Raw genomic sequence first — 25,740 nt, 5'->3', positions numbered from 1 at the left:
TTTTGTCATAATTCTATTTGTTTGTGTGTGTGTGTTTTTTTTTTGATCTTGCAATTGAATTTGCAAGGTTTCTCTACTATCATCTGGTCTCAGTGCTAGATATTTTTTTTTGAGTTTTTGTTTATGCATTCTCCTTTACATGGCTTGTCTATATGAATAAGATTTTGAGCTGAAATTTTTGTTGATCCTGTACTAGACTTATTCCCAAGGTTATTATGAATAACGCTGTTGGCTAGACCATGTTCGCGAATTGTAGGTGGTTTTTTTAGCGCACCCTATCAAAATTTCTTGATAAGAGAGAGTCCAGACGTTGACATGAACCATAACACCAACGTCAACTTCAACCATAGACACAAACAGAGCAACGCTTCTAGATGGCCACCCGATCCAACTTCTATGATATCCCTGGATCCCATGTGCCGCATAACCACAATGAGTCTACCCCATTATTAGCAAAGCGCCGTCGGGATTCGTCGTATTTTAGACGTTCATCAACTGGAGCTTGGTCTCATGAGCAACAACAACAAAATGATCAATCCAGTGCTGTTATCGAGGATGATAAAGAAGATGCTGTCAATTCACACAAGCTAGGTACATTTGATGGTGTCTTTGTGCCCACAGCTCTCAATGTGCTCTCTATTTTGATGTTTTTAAGATTTGGTTTTATTATTGGACAGATGGGTATTTTAGGCTCTTTTCTACTATTATTTATGTCGTATTTTATTGATTTGATGACAACTTTATCCATTTCTGCAATTTCTACAAATGGTACAGTTAGAGGTGGTGGTGCATATTATATGGTGTCAAGATCATTAGGTCCAGAATTTGGTGGCTCAATTGGATTGGTTTTCTATATTGGACAGGTTTTAAATTCAGGTTTAAATGTTGTGGGTTTTATTGAACCGCTACTTTTGAATTTGGGACAAACAGACGGGATGATGTTTCACCTGTTCCCTGAAGGTTATTGGTGGCAGTTTCTATACTCTTCAATCCTGTTATTCTTGTGTATCTGTGTTGCGTTTGTTGGATCGCAATTAGTATCAAAAGCTGGTTTTTTGTTATTTTTTTTGTTATTAGCAGCAACTATTTCTGTTCCAATATCAACCTTATTTGTCAAACCGTTTGATGTTCCTGAGTTGGACTCGTTCTACACTGGATTATCATGGACTACCTTGAAGGGAAATCTATATCCACATTTCACAAAAGGTGCTGCAGGTTCATTATTAAAGGGTAAAGAAACTTTCAATGATCTTTTTGGGATCTTCTTCCCTGCAACAGCTGGGATTTTTGCAGGTGCTAGTATGTCTGGTGATTTGAGAAAACCTTCAAAATCAATCCCAAAAGGTACATTATGGGGTTTGTTATTGACATTTATTTGTTATGGCCTAGTGATTCTATCATTAGGTGCTTCAGTTCCAAGAGATTTATTACATAAAGATCTTCAGATCATTCAAACTGTTAACCTTTCAGGCTATTTAGTGTTATTGGGTGAGTTTTCAACATCCTTGTTTTCAGTCATTGTGGGTATTGTTGGTGCCGCAAACGTTCTGCAAGCCATTGCTAAGGATTCAATTCTTCCAGGTCTTTCCTTGTTCAGCAAGCAGGATCCAAAGAATGGTAACCCAAATAATGCTATCTTGTTCACCTGGTTGTTGACTCAATTGTGTTTGTTTGCTAATGTCAACCAAATTGCAACATATATCACAATGGCCTTTTTAATGACATTCATAGTCACTAATCTAGCTTGTTTCTTGCTAAAAATTGCTTCTGCTCCAAACTTTAGACCTTCATTCAGATTCTTTGACTGGCATACAGCTTTTGTTGGTGGTATTGCCTGTGCGGTTGCTATGTTCATTGTCGATGGTATATCAGCTTCAATTGTTGTTATTTTTTTGATAGCATTGTTCCTGTTTATTCATTACATTTGTCCTCCAAAACCTTGGGGTGATGTTTCTCAGAGTTTGATTTATCATCAAGTTAGAAAATATTTGCTACGGCTTAGACAAGATAATGTGAAGTACTGGAGACCACAGATATTACTTTTGGTAGATAGTCCAAGAAGCTCATGGAACTTGATCCATTTTTGTAACAATTTGAAGAAAGGTGGTCTTTATATATTAGGACATGTTATCGTGAGCGAAAGCTTCCAAACAAACTTTGCTGAATTTAGAACACAACAGAACGCATGGATCAAATTGAGAGATCTCAGTAAGATCAAGGCATTTGTCCAAATTGGGTTGGGCCCTACATTACCATGGGGTGTTAGAAATGTTTTCTTGGGGTCGGGTCTAGGTGGTATGAAACCAAATATCACTGTTCTTGGATACTTTGATTTAGCAAAGCATTACTCTAAGAACGACAAACATGTTAGACCACAAATTAATAAGAGACAACCAAGTCAGCATGCTGTTAACATCCAAAGTCTTCCGACTGATGAGTGCCGTAATGAAAAGAGAGTTTCCATTCAAAATTGGGTCCAGATTATTGAAGATTTGATATTGATGCAGGCAAACGTTGCTGTTGCTAAAGGTTTTGACGACCTGAAGATGCCAACAGGGAAGCAACATCGGTTAAGTTACGAGGATAGAGAGTTTATTGATTTATACCCAATTCAAATGACTGCTGAAGTGTTTGATAAGAATGGTGAAAAATCAGCACTCACTACAAATTTTGATACTTACACATTGATTTTACAATTGGGTGCAATCTTGACTACTGTTCCAAATTGGAAGAAAACACACAGACTAAGAATAGTTGTATTTGTTGAGGATAAGACAGATATTCCAAATGAAAGACAAAGAGTTAGATCTTTGATTGAAGTTTTGAGAATAAGAGCTGAAATTTTGGTTGTTTGTCTCGGCGACTTTAAGAACTATAATACTATAGTTAAAGGTGGTGATGCTAATATGGAACAAATCGACATGATCCTAAAGGGTGAAGATTGGTGGACTGAGTTGAAAGAAGCTAGAGAAAATGAGTCGCGTCGTACCACTAACGTCAATATTCCATCTATATCCATTGCAGCACCATATGTCATTGATGGTTTGCAAAGTAAAAAGTACAAGTTATCAAAATTACAGAAGATGGGTCTTTCTTTTAGTATGACAACCAACAAATTGATTAATGAGGATATCTATAGAGCAGCAGCTGATTATGATTCCGATGGTGATTCTGATTTTGATAGTTTCACAAGTGATTCTGATACAATGGGGCAAAGCTCAACTTTTGATCAAATAAGAAGATCGAAAACGGAACCTTTCAAGACACCAAGCATTGCTAATTCAACTTCGTCTCTCAACAGTACTTTGAAAGTCCCAAAAAGAGGACAAGTTGATCAAACCAAGAACTCTGAGAGAGTACCATCGTCTTCGGCGTCTTCTTTAAATATTGCATTACAGTCTGCTAAAAAGAACAAAAGGCCAAACTTCTCTTCAGAAAAGATTCCGAGATCTAAAGTTATTGATGATGCTACAGGTGATGAACCATCTATCGTTTTGGTTCCTGAAGAGAGACAAAAGAAGAATAAATACCGTCCAAAAGACTCAATCGAAATGCCAAAATCCCCAGAACCATTCAACACAAAAGATCCAGTCTCCCCAAAGTCTGACCCTTCTCAAGAAAGTGATGATTCTTTTGATATTAATAACCTTTCATTTAATGATTTACCAGCAAAAGCTCAACACTTGATTTTAAATGACATGATGAAAACTGTCTCCAAAAATGTTCCGGTTATCTTTTCAACCTTACCAGCCCCAGTTATTGGTACGCATTACAATGAAGAAGACTGCAAGGAATACTTGGATAATTTACAAGTTTGGTGTGATGATTTACCACCTATCTTCTTGATAAATTCCCAATCTATGACCGTTACAACTGCATTATGAGTTTAAAAAATGTTATTACTTTGTTTTGCTTCACTTTTTCTTGTAGTCAAGAAAATGCTATAATGTATCTATCTATACATGGTAAGTCTAGTAAGCTGCCTTTTGGAAAGCAAACGCCAAATAGAATGCAGAAGCTTCAGACTCATCACCTTCAACACCATACGTTCCGTCTGTTCTTCTCATACCTTCCACTAGTCTTGGGTTCAATTTTCTAAACCATGTAGGAATCTCTTCCTTAAACATTTCCAAAAAAGTCTTTTTGTAGGTTAATTCCAAATCAAATTCTTCAGCCAAAGCTCTCAAAGCTTCAAATGGGACCACATATTCTGGAACATTATCAATAGCATCTCTCAAAAAGTATGTATACATGTTACCAAATGCTGGACGGAAATTTCCGTCGCGTGGAGGATCATTTTCAAATGTTACTGAGTAAATAGAATTACCAAATTTCTTCTCACCTGGTGGTAATTTAGCAACTTTTTCTGTGATGAAATCTGAACTAGGAATGGTACCAATGAAATAACCACCAGCTCTCAATGAACGGGAAACGTTTTCCAATAAGGTTCTGGCTTTGATTTCAGTTTCAAAGGCGTAGTGCATACAAAATTGCATAGACACTATATCAACTGGTAAATGAATGTGAGGAAAGTCTTTTAGGATGAATGGTAATGGTTGACCAAAACAATCACCTGTAATAAAAGTTGTCTCAAATCCAGCCTGAAGATTATTGTAACGTTTGATGGCTTCCACGATCGAAGCATTCGAGATATCTATACCAATATATTCAGAGATGTTTGCCATACTCCACTTATTGATATCACCACCTTTACCACACCCTAAGTCCAACGCTCTCCAGCCTGGTTGCGAGAAGTTTCCAATAAGCATGTACTTAATGGCATTGTTGAAATTTCTTAATTTAATAATAGGAGAAAGGTGTCTTCTTGAATGCTTGGACACATATGCTCTTTGATTATAATGCTGTCTGACAATTTGGTCCAAGTTTTCTTTCTTTCTAGTTATTTCTTCTTGTATCTTTTGTTCTACGACAGTTTCCCTTTCTCTCTCCATTTGAGCCCTCCTCACTTGATCATCAACATTTCCTCTTCTACTTGGTCTCTTCAACTTACGTGCAGGTTCCTCTGTGGCAGGAGACTCTGCAGGTGATGGTTCTGAATTTTCATTATGAACTAGTTTGTAGTCTTCATCTTTAATCCACGTTGGCTTCACAGTTGGCTTCGGTTTATTGGCCCACGATGGAGCTGGTGAGTTTCTAATTGGAGCTCTTCTAGCACTTTCATCTGTGTTACCTCTTTGACGCATTGAAAACCCCCTTGGAGCTGTGCTACCATCGACTGCTCTCTTTCTTATTTTCAACGGATTATCATTAGCAGTTGTCTTTGCATCATCCCTCTTTGATTCCTCAGTTTCAGATGGTTTCTGGGTCACTTCCTTGCTTTCCTCTGTGACTTCTTCTTGCATTGTTGGAGCCTCAGCTTCAACTTTTTCAGTATTTGATATAGGTTCTTGAATATCACTTGCTTCTGACATTTCTAGTATATTCAATCTAAGCTTTTAGCTGAGTTTTTAAAGATTAAAGCACTCTTGATGCTGATTGAAATCTGCTCGTCATAAAACTTTTTGGTCCAAGTCGATGTCCAAATCTCGATTTCGCGAACTTGTTCTACAAACTTTTGCCGCCTCTTGAAATTTTCATGTCAACAGAACAAGTAGCATCAACAATTACAACACCAAACCATCAGAGGAATTTGTGACGTGAAGACTTTGAAAGGTTAGTTTGAGATTATATTTGGTACGCTCATCTACAAAACTTCCAATACTAAGATGAATAGATACAATAATAGCCGCTCTAATTACGGAGGAAGAGATAGAAACTGGAACAGAGACAGAGATTACGATAATCAATCCAGATACAGTGACAGAGACCGTGATAGAGCATGGAATAGAGACAGAGATAGATATGAGAGAAATTTGGGTGATGAGGGTGAAAGTCATAGATCAAGAGGTGGCCAGGTGAGGTCTACAGAAGCTGAGAAGCCAGCGAACGGTGGTGGTGATCCCTCATCAGAAAGAGGTGCTACAGACAACGCTGTTGATGTTACAAAAGAAAGTACTCCAGAGGACTTGAAGAAACTTGAGAGGCTTAAGAAACTTGAGGCTTGGAAGAAAAAGCAACAAGAGAGAAAGAAAGAAAAGGAAAAAGAAGCATCCCCATTAACACCACAACCTGTCTTGCCCAAGAAAACGATACTGAAGACCAAACCTTTAACAGCAAAGGCCAAAGGAAAAGTTAGTTCTGGGAATGGGCTCAAAAAGGCTAATGTGTTTTTGGGATCAGATGATGAGGACAGTACGCCACAGAGAAGAATGGTGTTCAAGCCAAGTTCTGGTGATGTTGAAATGGAAGGAGCTGATGACGGTAATTCAATTAAACAGCAAGGTTCTGATGATGAGCTTGATCCATTGGATGCTTATATGAATGAATTAGAAGGCGTTGAAAATGGTGAAAAATTGAAAACTGATGAAGATATTCGACTCGATGACGATGATGATAACAATCGTGAAGATGAAGAAAGTTACGGATTTGATGACGACGATGAGGCCGGTCAGCTCTTGAAAAGGCTAAAAAACAAGAAGAGCAAGGACCTTCATATTCCTAAATACAATATGAAAGAAATGGAGAAGTTCCCCAAAAATTTCATTGTTGAATTGGAGTCTATAGATCCTGATGAAGTGATCAATTTTAGAGTCATGAACAACATCTTCATAAACAATAAGAAAATCAATCCAGTCATGAACTTCTATCATTTTGGCCTTGATGCACAAACTTTGAATGTAATAAATAATGATCTAAGATTTGACAATCCCACAGCTATTCAGTCACAAACAATCCCAGCTATTATGTCAGGAAATGATGTCATCGGTATAGGTAGAACTGGTTCTGGTAAAACAATGTGCTTTCTTCTAAGTATGTTGAAGCATATAAAACAGCAAAGGCCTCTAGCAAATGGTGAGACAGGTCCTTTGGGATTGATATTATCACCCACTAGAGAGTTAGCTTTACAGATCTTTGAAGCGTGTCAAGTATTTCTCAAAAACACAAAACTAAGAGCCATTTGCTGCACAGGTGGATCTGAGTTGAATAAACAAATTAATGACATCAAGAAAGGTATTGAAATTATCGTTGCGACGCCTGGTCGTTTTATTGATTTGTTGACATTGAACAATGGGAAATTATTAAAGACAGATAGAATTACTTTTGTTACATTAGACGAAGCTGATAGATTGTTTGATTTGGGGTTTGAACCACAAATTAATCAAATCATGAAAACAATTAGACCTGATAAGCAGTGCGTTTTGTTTTCTGCAACTTTTCCTTCAAAACTTCAAACTTTTGCTGTGAAAATATTGAAGAAACCCGTCATTATTGCAGTTGGTAATAAACAAGTTGTCAATGAAAACATCACACAAATGGGTAAGATGTTTGGCACCGAAGACGAAAAGTTCAATTACCTTCTAAACTTATTGGGTAAACAAGGTGATCAAAAGACAATCATCTTCTGTGATTCCCAAGTTCAAGTGAATTTTATGAATAAAAGACTAGTTGATAAAGGTTATTCACCTGTTCCAATTCATGCTGGTTTACCTGCTCATGAACGTACTACCAATCTTTCAAATTTCAGAAAAGGTTCCAACATTTTAATATGTACAGAGGTTTTATCTAGAGGTTTGGATGTTCCAGAGGTCAACTTAGTTGTCTTGTACAATGCAGCTAGAACATTTGCTCAATATGTCCATACAACAGGTAGAACAGCCAGGGGTAATACAAAAGGTACTGCTATATCATTGTTGTCAAAAGATGAGGATACACAAGCATTTATCTTGTATAAGTGTATGGTTGAAGATGAGATACCGCAAGACATTAAGGAATTGGCTGTCCAATTTGAGAAAGAGTTGAAAGCCGGTAAGAAAAAAATTAGTTCTGGGTTTGGTGGTAAAGGTTTAGATCATCTTGATAAACTAAGAGATGATACTGAAAAGACTGAGAGAAAGAAATATGGTGAAGATGATCAAGAGAAGAAGAAGATTGTTGCTGTTAATAGTGATGGCGAAGAAGTTGATAACGGGGAGGATGGCGACAATGAGGTAGATGCTAGTGCTAACATTGATATTGTTTATAATTCTAAAATTGATGGGTCAGCTCCAGATAGTGGTACCTATAATGCAAGAATTAATATCAATGATCTACCACAAAACATTAGATGGATTGCAACAAATAATACAACGTTGACAAAAGTTATTGAACAAACATCTACATCGGTCACTTATAAAGGTAAATTTTATCCAGAAGGTCAACAACCAAAAGAAGGTGAAGAGCCAAAATTGTATTTATTGGTTGAAGCTGAAAAGGATTATCAAGTTTCAGAGGCTGTTGAATTGTTCAAAAAGATAATCATTGATGGACTAAAGAAAGCACAACACCAAACTGGTAAATTTTCTCTATAGATTTATTCATAAATTCATTTCATAAAATCATTTGCATTAAAAAAACCAATTGGATACTTGTAGTTATAAAAGAAGACGATACCGAAAGCACCCTTTACCTTCATATATCTTACACCGCACTATAGTTCAATCATAAACTAGTTCACTAGCTTTCTTCATTTGAATTACACGTTCACTTTCATCAGCAAGATGAGTTCTTGCACTCTTCTTTCTCTCTTGTTCTAATTTATTTCCTAGTTTCCCCTGTGATTTGGCCTTTTCAATCATTCGTTGTTCAGCAGCTTTAGCAGCAGCTTCCTTTGGGCTTAGGATTTGGATTGAGCTATCCGGTTCACTTGAAGAGTTATCACTTAGCTTGTGGCCCTTGGATTGTTGATATGATGGCTTGGAAACCTTTACGGGAGTTGGTTTCTTTATTGTTGCATTGTTATCGTTTCGTTGGATCGTTTGAGTTGTACGTTTTGTGGTCTGGTGAGTTTCTTTTTCTGATGTTAAAGTTTTGGAGCCACTACTCATACAATTACCCATTTGTAATGTCTACCTGGATTTATAAGATCAAGCTGCTAGATAATTAATGAATGATATTGTATCGCCAAAGAATTTGGTAACTCGGTACTTCTACCTTCTACCATCAAATTTCTTGGAAAAAGTGGCTTTGTGCAAGTTGATCTGTTTTTTCGCGGGAAATCAAGATCTCATCAAACAGGAATCTACTAGACAAACCAAAATAGCGTCATTATTATTATTGAATTGAGTTATTATTATATACAGATTCTCACCAAGTATCCCATAAGTCGTCATAAAATCCTTAAAGTTTTGTTATTATTATTTTTTTGTTTTCATGCAGTTTTTTCTATTTTTTTTAATACATTTCATTGGTATAAGTTTGATTTCTTCAATCAAATGTGGGTTCTTCTGATTGAAGTAAAGTCAACTAGTTGAACATTTGAATCATCAATTTGAGCAAGATCCATTAAAGAGCCATTTGCAGAATCTTCAAAGTTTTGTCTCAATTTCTTGAATTGACGAGCATCACGACAATAAGCACCATATTTCTTAAAGATTTGACAATATAACAAATTTCTTTGATTGGTCTTTGAATTAACAGTAGCATCTCTGATAGCAGCCCAGTCAGCATTAGCAATATAAGTTGAACCTTCATAATCAGCAAATCTTAGCATATCATACCAACTTGATAAAATTTCTTCTTCAGTAGAATTAACAGAACCTAAAACTTTCAAATAGATACGACGTGAGATTTGTGTTTTCTTAACACGATAGATATCATAAGCCTTGTATAATGAGTCAATAGTTTCTTTATCACCCCAAACACCACATTTTGAAATGATGATATTGAAGAAAGGTTCATCAATTGGTTTGATATCATTATAAACAGCAATAATATCTTTCAAGTGAGCCAACCCAGCAATTCTATCACCTTCATATTTCTTGAAAAAGATTTCAAAGAACATATTGTTTAAAGATGATGAAATACCATGATGAATGTTTCTACCGTAAAAAGTTGTAGCTTTAGTCCAAGCATCAACAACTCTGTTGAAGTCACCAGTTTCTTCCCAAATGTTGTTCAAGTAAGATTTAACTGAATTAACTTGCAAGTTTAATCTATAAGGCATTTCTCTATTGATGGCTTTTTCAAAAAATGATCCAGCAATGTTTAAATCTTTACAATCACCAATAAAAGTCAAGTGAGCTTCAATCATATAAGGAACTTTACCATGTTTGGCATCTTGACATAATTCAGTGAATAAAGTTAAAGCTTGATTATCTTGATTAGCAGCAAGACAAGTCTTGATCATACCAATGGCTAAATTTTGATGTAATTGAACAGTAGCTTTTCTTGATTCTTGGAATAAAGCATTAACATCTTCGAAAGGAGTACCAGCTTCGAACATCAATGGTAACAAAACACCAACGACTCTTGGTTGTAAGAAAGTATCTTTCAAAGTTTCAACTTTCATAGCACCACTCCAAACAGCAACTGCTTCTTGATCTAATTTCAATTCTTTTAAACTTGTTAATAAATGCATAGCACCATTTTCATTAACAGAGACTCTTTGCTCCAATAAATCATTAATAATTTCTCTGACAGAGTATTTAACAAAGTTTTGCATTTCAGTGTGGAATGATTTAGAATCATAATCTGGTTTTTTAGATAATCTTGTTAGTTGGAATCTATTAGCTCTTAACCCACTATGAAGCAAATGACATAATTTACCAATGGCTGCTGGTGTGAAATCTGGTGTACCTCTCAATTCATGATACAAATTCATAGCCTTTTGAGCATTTTCCCAAAAGAAAGGTTGAGAACCACTTGAGTTGAAATCTGCAGTTTGAGTAACACAGTCTTCAAATGCATTTAATTGATTGAACCAAGGAGATGAAGATGAATTATTAGAAGATCTATAGCTTTTAAAAGCGTTATTTTTTTCCTTTTGTTGATTTTGAGAAGATGCAACGTCTTTGATTGTTTTACTGAAATTGAATGATGAATTATTACCATTATTGTTATTGTTGTTGTTGATTTCAGATGAAGCTGATCTTTCCAAGGCAACAGAGTTAAACCTTATTGAGTGGTTTAAAGAGTTTCTTGCATTTGAAACAACTTGGTTTGCAATTCTTGACTTCAAGACGTTTGATTGGGCTGTTAATCTGAACATTTTGTGTAGTTTTTATTGTTGTTGTTATTATTAGTATCGTTTTTTTTGTTTTGATGAATATCTTGACAGTATAAGCTCTATTGAGTTCCCTTTTTCCCCTTGATGAATATTTATGTCTTTCAATGAAGTTGTTGATTGATGATGATGATCTATAGTTTATATATCAGGATCTCTATTATAGTTATCCTTGGATTTGTTGGTCTAAACGAGGGCTATGTTGAGATGAAAGATAAGCAATAGGAAAGATGGGTATTAAATATATGGACTCTCGCAGCTGTGACACTATCTGATGATGTTCTGGTTAACTGATGGCGCCTCTATGGTATGACTTTTGAACTGGTCAAGATTTGGCCACTCAACGAAAAAATTGTTTTGGTCAGGGCCACGCACAGGCCAGAGTTGGGCAGAAATGGGCTGGACCTGGGCTCCAACGGTTGGGCAGCCTAATCGTACGTGATTGAGAGGAATCGTATCTGGAAGATCTGCTACGAGTAATTGGCAGCCATAGATGTTGTCAATATTCGATTCTTATTCACCATACACCTTTAATTATGCTTTTTTTTTGAAAATTTAAAACCCACTCTTTCAACGGTGTAAAATTCAAATTTTTCCGGTGGGGCTTGAAAAACAAAGTTTATTTTACAGCAAAATTTAAATATATGCTCCTGCTCAGAATCGAATCTGTGCTTCCCGGAATTGGCTTTGGCACGTGCTCTTATCTGTGCAATTCCGACTTTAGCACATAAATAATAGGATTAATTACAGATCCCGAACATTCAAGACTCTGAAAGTGTTTCATTAATTTTAAGAACCTCCCTCTGTATGACTCATTGAGAAAGGAAGTTACCCAAATACAGTCAGCCTGATCAATTCAACCCTTCAATATTAGATGCTAACCCATCTGTTCAAGAATCAACCACTTCGATCAAATCTGAACAATCAATTAACAAAAAGAGTCACAAAGCACCATTTCTCCAGAATGACCAATTTATATCAAATCAATGACGATTCAACAAACTCTGAATATAACCTTCATATTCAACAGGTGCTTCAAAAGAATAAAGAGAACTTGGAATCTTTATCACACCCTGGGTCAAAACCTGTTTTACCTTTTGAATCAGGTCCTGTTAATCCACAAAGCCCAAATGACACTGTTTTCTTCTTTGACATTGATAATTGTCTTTATAAAAGATCAACAAAAATTCATGAATTAATGCAAGAGTACATTCATGATTATTTTGTTAGAACCTTGAATATCAGTGATCAAGAAGCTTACGATTTACAGCATAATTATTATAGAACTTATGGGTTGGCTATTCAAGGTTTAGTCAAATATCACAAGATTGATGCTCTTGAATATAATAAAAAGGTTGACGATGCTCTACCACTACAAGACATCTTGAAACCAGATCCTGAATTGAGAAAGTTGTTGATAAATTTACGAGAATCTGGAACTGTTGATAGATTATGGTTATTCACAAATGCGTACAAGAATCACGCCAAAAGAGTTATTTCCTTACTAGGAATTGGTGATCTATTTGATGGATTAACTTATTGTGATTATGGTGAAGATAGTTTGGTTTGTAAACCAATGAAGGAAAGTTTTGATAAGGCAATGTATGAAGCCGGTGTTACAAAATATGAAAATTGTTACTTTGTTGATGACTCAAGCTCCAATATTAAGACAGCTGTTGAATTAGGTTTCAAAAAAGTTGTTTTGTTTTTAGAAAGAGATGAAGATCTAAAGAACACCGTTGAAGGAAGTTTGTTAATTAGGGATATTCTAGAATTACCAAAAGTTCTACCAGAATTGTTTACCAAAAAAATAGAACAATAGAAAGCGCAAATACAAATTAAATAGATGTTTTTTTTTACCTTGTATTATCGTTCTATTTATTGATGTTGCTCACCAGGATTTATCTCACCTGCATCAAATACTGTAGCTATCAATAACAATAATGATTTGAAAGATGCTTGCTCAGAATCGTGGAAACTTGTAGAAACCGTTGTTCTTAATTTCTCAATCTCATTTTTGATTTGATCTAATTCAGTCTTATTCTCTAAATAAACAAAATTAAAACATTGGAATAAACATTGAAACTCAACTTTTGTATTGAAGAAATCACCGTGCGCAAAGAAGTCTCTTCCATGTTTGTTCCACTCTGATAGTTTTTGATAAATTTGATTATTAACAAGACTATTAAATTCAATTGGGTTCTCAATGAACCTCAAATCTGTAGCTTGACCTTGTAAAAATACATCTAATGACAAAAGTCTTCTGAGTTCTGCAATTATGACTGAAACATCACTTGCCAATGACTCAATTATTCTTCTGATCAAGTGCAATTGATCTGATAATGAATACCAACAATGTACAACTGAGTCCAATGCAATTTTCCCCTCAGAATCGAATCTCCATTTAATCAACTCATTGGTTAGATTACTGAACAAATTAGATTCACCAGAGTTGAAAACCCTTCTATCCATCATGAAAAACCCAAACATCTTGAAAATATATTCAAATTTTTCCAAATTGTAATCAGAATGTATTATTTTTTGAACCAAATAATTGAACTTTGTAACTATTATTCCAATATCTTGTGTCTTCTTCTTGGAGTCCATCTCCAAATCATCTTCAGTAACACTGAACTCATCATGACCCATCACTTCTTCCCAGGCTCCCAAATTTGTCATGTATTGTTTAATTCCATCAGCATCTATATCGCACTTATTGATTCTTGTAATTTCTCTCAATATCACTTCATTGTCAAACTCGTTGAAAACATCAAATTCTGCTCCATTATCTTCCTGTCGTATCATCCCAGGAATACAATATAATTCTATTGGCTGACTGATAGTTTTTGGTTTAACATAAGGTGCTTGTCTAATGAAATAGAAATCATCCAATTGTAGATTATCTTTATGCAATGCCAAATATTCAACATAATCTTTATCCTCTGCAGCTTTCTTATCCAATTTTTGCAAAATTCGATCTTTTGGTGTCTTGTTCTCTTTCAATGATTTAATTGCTTCTTCTTCATCTTTTACATGTAATTGTTGCAACTCTGTGGATTTTTTAATCAAGGAACCATTATTCTTCTTCAAAAATGGCGCTTTAACTACTGGTGGTAATTTCAATCTTTTCAATCCAGATCTATCATCTTCAAAAACATCAGAGCGCTTAGCACTTAGTGAGGATAATGATCTCTTCACACCTGACCCACTCAACGAACTAATCAAATTATTAACTGGATCGTCATCATCATCACTCTCACTATCAGCATCACTATTGCTTATTGATGAAAACCCTCCTTTATCCGCTTCAGAACCAACATCATCATTACTAACAGTGCTATTACTTGAGTTATTTGAAATAGTTGATGATTTCACAGGGGATGGTCTGTTGGGACTCGATTTTGGTGGCTGTAGACTTTGTCTCCGTGTCAGCATATTGACGATATCACTCATGATTGATTTGGGAATCCAATACCCTATCAACTTAATTTGATAGCGGTTTTGTTTGTGAGTAAATAAGGCGATTCATATTACACGTCTATTTTTTTTTCTCTCTTTATCATTTTTCGTTGTTGCACCGTCGCGACTTGGCAGACTACGCGATCATTGTATTACAATGGGTGTCAAAAACGTTTGGTTGAATATTAATTATACATAATGCGATTCTGAGTTATAACTAATCTGAAGTTTTTTGTTTTTTCAATGGTCTTTCCTCTGGAAGGTTTATGAGGCCATTTTGCTCTTTCAATCTAAATTGAACTAAATGCAATAAATTATAAAGAACAGACAATATAGGAACTTCAACGTTATTCTGTTTAGCAATTTCTAAAACATTTCCCAAGATAATCTCTAGCTCTATTTGGTTACCTTTTCTTACATCGACCAACATCGATGGGGCGTACCAGTTACCATCATCTGAATGTATCATGGTATCCATCAATGATTCATCTAACGTAACGCCATCAGATGCAGCAACTCTGAAAATTTCCCTCATTGTCGGTTTGATTAAAGTATCTGTACCACCAGCTTCTTGAATACGACCGACATCTAAGTCGACTAGAGCACCGATAGTGTTGAATGATGCATTGTATACTAACTTTCTCCATCTTGAAAATTTGACATCTTCATCAATATGACAATCAATTGCATCATTTTCATACAACTCAATGAATTGCTTGGTTTTAGCTTGTTGTTCCTCTTTTGAGCTTACACCATTATCAAAATACCCAATCCCAAGACTATCAGTACCAACATGTTCAACAACTCCGTGAAAATTTGCAGAACTGATCATAGAAACACCACTTAGCACAATATGGCCTGGAAATCTTTCAAATGTAGCCTTTTCAATACCAAATCCATTTTGTAACAACACAATCGTTGTCTTGTCACTTACTGCATCTGCGAAGGCATCTTCCACAACATGAATATCAGGAATGTTCTTTGTAGTCACCAAGATGAAATCAAATTCACCATATTTCTTAGCATCTTCGATTGTCTTGACAACATGGGTTGGTCTAAATCCTTCAATGTGACCGTAATCAACGGAATTGATTTCATAACCTTTCTCTATAACTCTGTCATAATCTGAACGTATTAGGGCAGTGACTTCAGCCTTTTTATTGTACTCTAGTGCATATGCTGCTAGCACACCAACACCTCCTAAACCAACTATTAACACTTTTGATCTTGGTGATGACATGATTATATACCTTGATGAGTCGACTAGGAATAAAATTGAGTGAAAAATGGAACAAAAAGGGTTCTTTTAAAGCTTATTCCAAACATTTCAGATACTGGAGCTTTAACGGGATTCTGACTAAGCTTTACACCCAAGGCTTAGTCAGCCAACTATTGTAAGGAAGTCCATACCGACAGTCTAATTTAACTACTTCAAGGAAAATCTAATTTACTCTTATTATTACAAATCATAACTCGTTTAATCACTATCATCGCTTGAATATTCAATTGGTTTCAATATATCGTCTAAAGCTGAATAGTTTTTCAATTGGTTCTCGGGTTTTTCAGGAATTGTCTGTTTCTTTGGGGATTCGTTTTCATTTGACTTTGAGAACTGAGATATCTCCATCAATGATGAATCATTGGCCATTGATGTGTCACTAATAGTTATTATAGAAATTTCTTGCTCCTCTTGAGTGGTTTTAAAATTCTCCAATGGTGTTTTTTTCATGGGCGTTGAAGTGTTTTGGACTTTGGTGAAATCTAATTTTTTCTTTGCACGAGAAAATGCGGTATCTTCTTCGAGATCTTGAACTTCATAAGTTCTACTACCTTTTGAAGGACTGGTGTTGTGTTCTTGCTTTCTCGATTTAACTTTAATGGGACTTTCCTGGATTGCACTCTTGACTTCTGTTTCAATTTTGGTTGGTGAAGTCTTGTTAGGTTTTAAAGGTGATGAATCAATTTCACCGGCAGGATCACCAATTTCTTCAATTGAACCATCTGAAAAGTCAGATTCAAAGTCTTCCTCGACAAATAGTGGCTGGCTCTTAGTAGGACTGGTTTGGGTAACTGGTGGTAAGGCTGGTGGCAGTATTGGAGTTTTAGGATCCTTACTGACTTTCAACATATCCAGCACAGTGGTGGATTGTTTCTGCACACCAACAGACTTCTTTCTTTGTAGCATTGGTGTGTGTTTTTCTATAGTAGGAGCATCAATGAATCCCATTGATATTAATGTTGAAGCCTGAGTTGGTTTCTTCTTTCTGGGTGATCTCTTTTTTATTGACTTTGCCTTCTCTTCTTCTTCTTTCCTCTTGGCTTCTTCTCTTTCCAAATAATCTGTATAATATTTTGATGTTGTAGGAACAAGATCCTTTGGTATCCATTTAAGGTGCCCTTTTTTGGTCTTCTTAGTATCTGAGTCTTCAGGATCTTCGATTTCTCCAAATGGGAAAAAGTGTTTGAACCTCACACTTAGTTGATCTAAATCGAATGTTCCAATCTCTTTGGTTTTCATTTTCTCTATAACAGCAGGTACTTCGACATCATGGATAATATGTTTTAGCAGATAAGCTTCAGTCAGAATTCTCGTGAACCATATATCGACATCTGTAACATTTGGTGGTGGAGTCTTTTTAAAGCATACTAGCGAATCTTGAAATTTTGGAAGATCAAACCAGCTTTGAGGATTTTTTGTTTCAGCAAAGTTTGTAGAACCTTCTTTGAATTGGAATATATCTTTTTTCAATAGGGGGTAATAATAGAGCATAACAACATAATCAGGTGGGAAATTATCAAAATAACCATCTTTTATCATAGCTCTCTCATTCCTTCCAAAATACTCCAAGATGTTTTCAGATACGTGTTTGAACAGATCGGCTTGAAACGTTTTATACTTGGTTCTTCTGGTATCAGATTGAGGTAATCCATCATCTCTGTAATAGATCTGTTTCAATTGGGTTGAGAAATCTGGAAATTCTTCATAAGGACAAGTGGCAATATGTCTTGTAATAAACTCAGTGGAAGATAATGCCAATTGAAAGGCCTTTTCTGATCCAATATTCTTGACCCCATTATTGTAATCAGCACCAGTCAAAATTGAAAATAACAATATTCTCCAACGATCAAACCCTGTTTTCCTTTTAACAGCACTCATATTTACAGGAGTACACCAATATTCATCTCGATCCTTAATTCCAGTTGCACCAGCAGGCTTGTCATCTTCAAATCTTGAAAAGTTTCTCAGTATTTTGGTAGCACCGAAAATTATTGAATCACTATCATTGCTTAATACATAATCCACCACACCTACTCGTTGAAGTCTAGATGCTTCGGCCTCACCTTCGCTTGGAGCCTCGACATAGTCTATGTTCCATCTTGTGAGTTCCCTTTTCAGCTCAGCAATATCAGGCAAATCATTAACATGATCTAAAGTGTTTCCATTTCGTTCACTAAGTTCCTTATATTTCAAATACTCCGAATCGAAATCCTTATCTTCCAGCTCAATAGATCTTTCTTTTTGCAACTCAACATTTCTTTTGAAATTCGGTTTGAATCTACCATCAAATACAAGCACAAATGAAACGTTCAATGAAATCAACTCTCTAATTCTTGCATGAAAATTTTGAATCAATTTGCTGATACGAGTGGCCGAAGGTAAATTCATAGACTGACCAAGACTACCAGCTTCAAATATCCACTGGTAAGCATCTATGGCTATCCTTATTGGTCTCCCATGTTCTTTGTAAAAGTTTGTAACTAAAACACTAAAAGGTTGTCTTTCATCAAATCCGCGTTTAGTCACTTCCCATACGGCTGCGACACCCATGTATCCTAAATTGCTGCAGTTGCTTGGTTTCTAGTACGAGAGCAAGTCACAATGATTTAGCCATGCCAATTGGCTTTCAAACGTCACGATTTGAACTTTCTCTGCATCTCACATTATATGATGGAATTTGTTTTGATTTCCTGTATCCAGCTTTTGAAGAAATTCGCGAAATTATTTGTCAGATATTACGAAATACTTCATGAATTTTATATAAAGATCTCAAGATCACATCTTCATTTAAAAATCAATTCACGTGAAAACAAGTAGCTAGTTGACATATCAGAGTTGGATTTTTCTCTTGAATGATGCTCAACTGCTTTCAAGTTCATACACATTACTACAAATTGTCCAAGAGTCAGGGCCAAATGCTCCTTATAAGAAGATCAAAAGAATAGCTATAATGAATATAATTGTACAATTATATTATAAGTTCTGCAAAGTTCGAAGTTCAATATTCCACTTATCATATAGGGCATTTTGAATCTTATGTAATTCAATTATATTTCAATTATAATATAATTACATCAAAAGAATTACTAGATAATTATCAGCAGCTAGCTGAATATTAATATTTGAAAAATTAAGTTATACATGATGAGGTACGTCGTACTCATGAGCTTAATAAACTAATAAAGCTGCTGGCGCTGTCGCCTATTGTTATAATTGTACCTGCACATTATTTTAGTACTAAATATTATTATAAATATTAGCGCCTAGTATAAGCTGCTGCTGCATATTAATTTTAATATTATAAATTTTTTTTTAATTTTTTTTTAATTAATTAGACGTTGATGTATAATATTAATATTTATAAGTTCATTAATAATATTAATATTCTTACCAGCTAGCTGTAGCTAGCTAATTGTACTGTACAATTAATTTAATGATTAATTAAATATATATATAGGTTTCTCAGTTGGCTGAGAAGGATATTATAAGGAAGCCTGAATTCCAGCATAGCGAGAAGCCTACAATCCAAGCGGTTCGTGCGTAATTGCATTCCTCATCCAAGTTCATCAAATACATCAACTAAAAAAAAAAAAAAATAATTAAATATAATATTTTCTCATGATGTCGATGATCTTCTAATTATTAATAAGATTAATTATAAATATTTAATTAATAATATAATTAATTTTAATGAAGACGACGTATCTATAATCGACGGATAATATTAATATTGCCGCGGGGACGTAATATATTTCTCAGTTGGCCGCTGAGAAGGATATTATAAGGAAGCTGCTGCCTGAATTCCAGAGAATTAGCCTATAACATGAATCCAAGCGGTTAATCGTGCGTAATTGCATTCCTCATCCAAGTTAATTCATCAAATTAGAAATATATTAACAATTAACGTCGTCAATTATACATATTGACAGCAGCTAGTAGCTTATTAATATAATACTAACTGCATTAATAATTATGAAAATAATATCTTATTATAATTACTAGTGGAAGCGCCTGTATAGCTACCCATCGACATGATAATATTCATGACGACGTGAGCAAAATTAAATTTTCACGTATACATGAGCTCCTTCGACACTAGCTGACGTGTACCCTTCAGTAAAACTCAAGTTGTCATCATGAATATATGAGAACTAGTTATAATTCATATTAATTCAATATTACAATACAGCGCATTCGGGCGCCGTCCACCGAAATCCGTTATATAGTTGAACGACAAATATCGTTATAATGTTTCTTGCAGAGATAGAGTACATATTATAATTGCAACACAGCTGTATGAATGCGATTAAATGAGCATATCATTGGGCTTGAAGTCATATTTGTTTTCCAATAGTTTCAAAAGTATTCAAAAACGTCGTCCATTAATTCACTAATCTACCAGTACTGCATAGCTACTTATAATGAACTCAAATTAGATGCTTCAAGCTACGTTACTGATTGAACCGACTGATCACGTATAAGAAACTGTCAGCAATTTTGCAAAATCAAACAAATCTGTGATATTTGGAATTACGCAGTACAATCAAATTCCGTATCTATTAACAATTTGGTCTCCAAGGTGGTTCGCGTTGTGGCTCGAAATTGATGTTGGCTTAAGATCACCGTCAAGATAGGGCATTTTACAAGCTTGAACCTCAAAAGCACATGGTCTTGGGCAACGCAAGGTGCCTGTGTACAGTGTTAACCAAGGCCCAGAATGACAATTGGATTAAATCAGTTCCTGTTCCTTATCAGCTTGAAAGCCCTTTCAACTCTCAACACGATCCCTGGTTTAAACTTCACACATGTACTTCACCACCATTTCATGTAAACTTGAAAAATTGATTTGCGAAATGCCACGGTGATGGAGCTTCTTCATCGTGCCAAACATCAAACGACATGGTGAGTTCAGTTTCAGCGTTCTCTGACAGCCAGTGAATCATTGTATTGTCTTACTTATTTGCCAGAATTGGTTTCATTGGCTATTCAAAGTTTGATGAGCATCATTGCACTAAAATTGAAGCATTTGAATCCACATTTCTCATTGAGACCTCAAAACACCGTATCGATGCAAAAACTGATAGCTGCTTTTTGGTATGGCCTGTTCTCTCTGCATGGACAGTGGTTTATTGAGCTCTAGAACCTCGTGCGTCATTATGTGGTTTGTGCCGCTGGTTATTGTTCGGTGGATGGTGGTGAAGATCGTCGACACAGAGCTGCACTTGATTCAATTATACTTCCAGATTGAGTTAAAGGTCTCAAACGGGTGCTGCTGTTTGAAAAGAAAGGTTCCCTCCTCACAGTTGTTGAAATGGTGGTATATCTATTTGATGGTTCCCCTTTGGGTAATGTTTATTTTGCTATAAATTATACCCATTTCCCTGTGCTCTCTTTCAGTGGATTGTAAAGAGCATTTCACCTTTGATAATGAGTCCAATAATGCAACAATCAACAGAGTCAGAGAAAACATTGGTCAGTGAAACTGGAAGTAGCCATGGAAGTTCACAGGATGTCATATCTTTATTACCAGAAATAACTGAAAAAGTGATTCAAGAAGAGACTGATACCAAAAGTGTTGTCAATTTCCATGACCTATACACATTTGATTGTGATGATAATCCAATATATTTCCATTCATTTATTGGGAAAATAGTGCTGGTCGCCAATGTTGCTACACAATGTGCCTCTGCTTATCAACTTCGACAACTAGAAGCCCTATATCAAAAATATAAAGATAGAGACTTTGTGGTGTTAGCATTCCCTTCTAATCAGTTTCATCAAGAAAAGAGAGGAACCAATCAAGAAGTTGCTGACAATTGTCGAAAAAGGTTTGACGTATCATTCCCAATAATGGAGAAAGTTAAAGTGAATGGAAAGAACCAAAGTGAAGTATTTAGGTTTTTGAAAGAGAATAAGCATGGGTTTTTGAATACAAAACGTGTTAAATGGAACTTTGAGAAATTCCTAGTCGATAGAGATGGTACTATTTTGAAGAGATATTCAACGTTGCAAAAGGCAAAAAAACATATAGACAAAGATTTGCTTGAAATATTTGAGAAGGAGGATAAACAGAACCAAACGAAAAAACTACAAACAATATCAAAACGGACAATACAGAGAGTGGTTTATATATGAACAAGCATTTACGGTCTCATTTTTAGTTTAATAGTAATAACACAAATTTATTTAATTAAATTTTACAAAAACAACTTAAATCATTTTCTACCTCTACTTTTACCACGACTCTTTTTCACTTCAACTTCATCATCTTCAACTTCATCATCTTTTCTAACTCTCTTTCTATTGATCTTTGATCCACCTTCAATCTCCTTAACAACACATGCCAATAAAGTTTGAGCTCTTCTTGATATTTCTGATGGTGTTCTTGATTGGAAAAAGAAGTCAAATCTGAATAATGGCGATGATCTGATGCTGTCTCTAATTCTTTCATGTAAATCAGCTCTATCAAGACCGAAGCGATATAGTTGAACAAGAATATATCTATCTTCTTCTTCAGAGAAAACACGACGGTTTGTAGTGGCTGGAGGGAATTTCAAAACCAACTCTTGTAATGGATTGGAATATTCTGATAATTTGACTCTTAGTGCTTCCTTTTGCAACTTGGATTTTCTTATTTTTTCTTCACCAGCTTCAACTTGAGAAATATATCTTTCGTAACCTTCAATTTGTGTATAGTGTGTCCAGAATGCTTTTGCATATTCACGAACCTCATCTAATGTCTTTTCAGGAAATTCAGAAGCAATTGCAGTTATTGAATTTCTACCGTATTTGGCACAAACTTGAATGAATTGAGTGAATTCCCTTCTAGACCAATTGGCATAACCTTGTTGTAATAATTCAGCCTTTTCAGCTTCATCCTCTTCAGTTAATGGTTCAGCATTTTTAATCTCCAATTGTTGTAATCTTTGTTCAGCTTCTCTTTGTTCAAATTCTGAATCTGGTCCTTCAGGCAATGGGACCTTGTAACCAATTGTTTTTCTAAAGTATGCCTTTTCACGATCAAATATTTCCTGTAATTTGATAGGGTAGAATTGATGATCAAAAATATTTGGTTGTTTTGGAGCTCTTGGAGTTTTCTTATCATTTGAAGTTCTACCACCAGTATGTAAAACATCTTTATAATACATATCAATTGAATAATTCTCCTTACGTTCTCTTTTAGCTGGATTAATCCAAGTCAAACCAGCAATCTTTTCAGTTCCCTTCTTTTTGAAATCTTCACCGTTCCATTCATATGCAGAATCAGATGCAAATTTTTGCAATTCATCAAGACCTAATTTAGAGTAACGTTCTGATAATTTGGAGGTTTTTTGTTCAGATTTTTCTAAAATCTTATCAAGATCAAACTCATCACTTTCTGCATCAACACCATTTTGTTTGTTGAAGACTTCAGAAGCACCAAATTGAATCATATTTAACAAATCATCTTTTGAGGTACCTTTAGCAGTTTGTGGTTGATTGACAGCACCAGAATTACGTCCTTGTTGAATAACCAATTGATCTAATCTTAACTTCTGAGTGGCTCTTTCTAAAACTTTTTCTTCAATAGCATTTTCAGTAACCAATCTGAAAACTTTAACTTGTTTAGTTTGACCAATTCTATGAGCTCTATCCATAGCTTGTAAATCAGCTTGTGGGTTCCAATCAGAATCATACAAGACAACAATATCTGCAGAGGTTAAATTGATACCCAAACCACCAGCTCTTGTAGTTAACAAGAACACAAACTTTTCAGAATCTGGGGCATTATATTCATCAATTGCCCTAACTCTATCAGCATGATCAGTTTGACCATCAATACGACAGTATTGGTAATCTCTAAACACACAATAATCCTCTAAAATATCTAGTAAACGGGACATTTGACTAAAGATTAAAACTCTTGAACCTTCGCTTTTCAATTTTTTCAATAGTTTATCCAAAACTTTCAATTTTTGAGCATTGTAAACCAAATGTTCATCTGTGGTATATGGAGGACCTGGTTCAGCACCTTCAAACAAATATGGATGGTTACAACACTTTCTCAATTGCATAACAATGTTTAACAATCTTGTTTTGGATTCACGTTTACCATTAGCACCATTAACTGCATCAATATCTTTTTCAAGAATACTTTGATACCATTTTCTTTGCATTTCAGACATACCAATATATAGGTTGACTTCCTTTTTTGGTAGTAATGATTTTTCCACATCATTCTTTATACGACGTAACAAAAATGGTTGTAAAACTTTGTGTAATTGTTGAATAACTTGGTCTTGTTTCTTAGAATCTCTTTCTTCACCGCTAACTGATGGATCTGGAGTACCTTCATTAGAAGCCAAAAACCATTGATCAAATGCTTCGGAATCTGAAAACACATCTGGTAGAATGAAATTTAACAAGGCCCATAATTCATGCAAGTTGTTTTGTAATGGTGTACCTGTAATCAATAATCTGTTCTTTGAATGGAACATACGAATGATTTGTGATAACATGGATTCTTCATTCTTAATTCTATGAGCTTCATCAATGACAATGTATTGCCAGTCAAATTTTTTAAATTGTGCCTTTTCTCTAATCACAATTTCATATGAAGTGATACAAACATCAAAATCACAAGTTAATAGTCTGTTTTTGATCAAATCTGCTCTATGATCTTTATCGCCTTGTAAAATGAAAGCATTGACATCTGGTGTCCATTTAGCAAATTCTCTTGACCAATTATCTAGAGTAGATTTTGGCACAATAACTAAATGAGGACCTTCAATACCTCTAATGTAACGAAGATAACCAAGGAATGAGATAGTTTGTAAAGTTTTACCCAAACCCATTTCATCAGCCAAAATACCAGAAATGTTATTTTCATGCAAGGAAACTAACCAATTCAAGCCAGCAATTTGGTATGGTCTCAGTTCACCATGGACATAGCCTGGACTTTCAGTGAATTCTGTGATGACATTGTTTTCATCTTCTTCATCTTGTAATAACTCTTCATCTTCTTCCTTTTCAGTTTTACGTCTTCTATTGTTTGTGGTCTTAGCTTTCTTTGAGCCATTTTTATCATTCTCGATAATATCCAAAACTTGACGAAACTTTGGATCCTTCTCAGCTTTATTATTGATGAAATGGGAGAATAAACCGGTTAAACCCAATAAATATTTGAATCTTTTAGCTGTTTCTTGAACATTAAACTTTGGCTTAGATTGATCAACAAAGTAAGACTTCTGTTTTTCACTCAAAGTTTGAGGATCTGGTCCAGTTATAGCAGGTGTTCCCTTTAAATTGATTGTTAGTACATAATGGCCATGTAGGATAGAGGTGCTATGAAAACCATATTCGAGAGCAAACCCTATTCTGAATGGAACTTACTTCTGGATCTGTTGAATCATCTCGTATGTCATTAACACCATTGTTTATATCCATGTTGATGACTTGGTCTGTGCTGAACTCACTCATGGTATTTGGTTGAATCGTGCTTCCTTCAATCTTGATTCTTGATGTATCACCGAGAAAAAACGCGTCAAATCTGATTTCCTTTATCTTCACGAAAGTTTGATAATCGTGACAATTGAGATCTGAGCAAGTATTGAGTGGATCACACGTTGAGTATGAATTTTGAGAAGTAGGAAAGGTGTATGAGTTTAGTTGTGGCAAGTTGTGAATTATTTTCAACGCGCTATTCCAAATGCTTAAAATTACCGAAGTGGGAAGTCTACAAATTACCTAATTTGGTCGACGGCCAAAAAATGCTGCTTTTGGTACCATTGGAATCAGAATGAAATTTCAAGAAGATAAATGTAGTATAACTAGCACCAAAAATCAAATATTTCTACGGATAATTTGAGATTTATGATCATTGAAATTTCTCTTGTTTTTTTTTTTTTTTTTTCTTTGACTT

General features: G+C 35.1%; 11 protein-coding genes across 11 annotated transcripts; 4 read left to right on the top strand and 7 right to left on the bottom strand.

The window, feature by feature from the left end:
• Nucleotides 1-374: 374 nt before the first annotated feature.
• VHC1 (Vhc1p) lies at nucleotides 375-3,884 on the top strand (the record flags this gene model as incomplete). The annotated part of the gene is made up of 3 exons (XM_019181735.1): nucleotides 375-3,165; nucleotides 3,325-3,531; nucleotides 3,586-3,884. 3 exons carry the CDS (start codon nucleotides 375-377, stop codon nucleotides 3,882-3,884), a joined length of 3,297 nt encoding a protein of 1,098 aa, XP_019038954.1.
• An 87-nt stretch (nucleotides 3,885-3,971) lies between these two features.
• On the bottom strand, nucleotides 3,972-4,952 carry ABD1 (mRNA (guanine-N7)-methyltransferase; the record flags this gene model as incomplete). The annotated part of the gene is made up of 1 exon (XM_019181743.1): nucleotides 3,972-4,952. One exon carries the CDS (start codon nucleotides 4,950-4,952, stop codon nucleotides 3,972-3,974), a length of 981 nt encoding a protein of 326 aa, XP_019038953.1.
• A 1,701-nt stretch (nucleotides 4,953-6,653) lies between these two features.
• PRP5 (DEAD-box RNA helicase PRP5) lies at nucleotides 6,654-8,408 on the top strand (the record flags this gene model as incomplete). Its single annotated transcript, XM_019185603.1, has 1 exon — nucleotides 6,654-8,408. The coding sequence occupies one exon, from the start codon at nucleotides 6,654-6,656 to the stop codon at nucleotides 8,406-8,408; it is 1,755 nt and encodes a 584-aa protein (XP_019038952.1).
• Nucleotides 8,409-8,534: 126 nt separating this feature from the next.
• Nucleotides 8,535-8,936, bottom strand: WICANDRAFT_78381 (uncharacterized protein; the record flags this gene model as incomplete). The annotated part of the gene is made up of 1 exon (XM_019184714.1): nucleotides 8,535-8,936. One exon carries the CDS (start codon nucleotides 8,934-8,936, stop codon nucleotides 8,535-8,537), a length of 402 nt encoding a protein of 133 aa, XP_019038951.1.
• A 371-nt stretch (nucleotides 8,937-9,307) lies between these two features.
• On the bottom strand, nucleotides 9,308-11,086 carry WICANDRAFT_83813 (uncharacterized protein; the record flags this gene model as incomplete). Its single annotated transcript, XM_019185602.1, has 2 exons — nucleotides 9,308-9,402; nucleotides 9,478-11,086. The coding sequence occupies 2 exons, from the start codon at nucleotides 11,084-11,086 to the stop codon at nucleotides 9,308-9,310; spliced, it is 1,704 nt and encodes a 567-aa protein (XP_019038950.1).
• Nucleotides 11,087-11,924: 838 nt separating this feature from the next.
• Nucleotides 11,925-13,092, top strand: WICANDRAFT_91569 (uncharacterized protein). Its single transcript, XM_019186306.1, has one exon. It carries the CDS (start codon nucleotides 12,066-12,068, stop codon nucleotides 12,921-12,923), a length of 858 nt encoding a protein of 285 aa, XP_019038949.1. The 5' UTR covers nucleotides 11,925-12,065; the 3' UTR covers nucleotides 12,924-13,092.
• Nucleotides 13,093-13,120: 28 nt separating this feature from the next.
• On the bottom strand, nucleotides 13,121-13,577 carry WICANDRAFT_91568 (uncharacterized protein; the record flags this gene model as incomplete). The annotated part of the gene is given in 2 exon segments (XM_019186305.1): nucleotides 13,121-13,154; nucleotides 13,169-13,577. Coding segments are annotated over 2 exon segments (417 nt in total), but the record flags the coding sequence as incomplete, so codon positions are not given.
• Nucleotides 13,578-14,777: 1,200 nt separating this feature from the next.
• On the bottom strand, nucleotides 14,778-15,800 carry WICANDRAFT_78377 (ketopantoate reductase family protein; the record flags this gene model as incomplete). Its single annotated transcript, XM_019184713.1, has 1 exon — nucleotides 14,778-15,800. One exon carries the CDS (start codon nucleotides 15,798-15,800, stop codon nucleotides 14,778-14,780), a length of 1,023 nt encoding a protein of 340 aa, XP_019038947.1.
• Nucleotides 15,801-16,037: 237 nt separating this feature from the next.
• Nucleotides 16,038-18,488, bottom strand: YEN1 (crossover junction endodeoxyribonuclease; the record flags this gene model as incomplete). The annotated part of the gene is made up of 1 exon (XM_019184113.1): nucleotides 16,038-18,488. Exon 1 carries the CDS (start codon nucleotides 18,387-18,389, stop codon nucleotides 16,038-16,040), a length of 2,352 nt encoding a protein of 783 aa, XP_019038946.1. The 5' UTR covers nucleotides 18,390-18,488.
• Nucleotides 18,489-21,266: 2,778 nt separating this feature from the next.
• On the top strand, nucleotides 21,267-21,886 carry WICANDRAFT_83810 (glutathione peroxidase; the record flags this gene model as incomplete). The annotated part of the gene is made up of 3 exons (XM_019185601.1): nucleotides 21,267-21,295; nucleotides 21,413-21,844; nucleotides 21,871-21,886. 3 exons carry the CDS (start codon nucleotides 21,267-21,269, stop codon nucleotides 21,884-21,886), a joined length of 477 nt encoding a protein of 158 aa, XP_019038945.1.
• Nucleotides 21,887-22,054: 168 nt separating this feature from the next.
• ISW1 (chromatin-remodeling ATPase ISW1) lies at nucleotides 22,055-25,298 on the bottom strand (the record flags this gene model as incomplete). Its single annotated transcript, XM_019183344.1, has 2 exons — nucleotides 22,055-25,117; nucleotides 25,212-25,298. 2 exons carry the CDS (start codon nucleotides 25,296-25,298, stop codon nucleotides 22,055-22,057), a joined length of 3,150 nt encoding a protein of 1,049 aa, XP_019038944.1.
• Between the last annotated feature and the right edge of the window lie 442 nt (nucleotides 25,299-25,740).

This window comes from Wickerhamomyces anomalus (genome assembly GCF_001661255.1).
Source record: "Wickerhamomyces anomalus NRRL Y-366-8 unplaced genomic scaffold WICANscaffold_3, whole genome shotgun sequence".
NCBI classification, from domain to species: domain Eukaryota; kingdom Fungi; phylum Ascomycota; class Saccharomycetes; order Phaffomycetales; family Wickerhamomycetaceae; genus Hansenula; species Hansenula anomala.
This window is presented reverse-complemented; position numbering and strand designations above follow the sequence as displayed.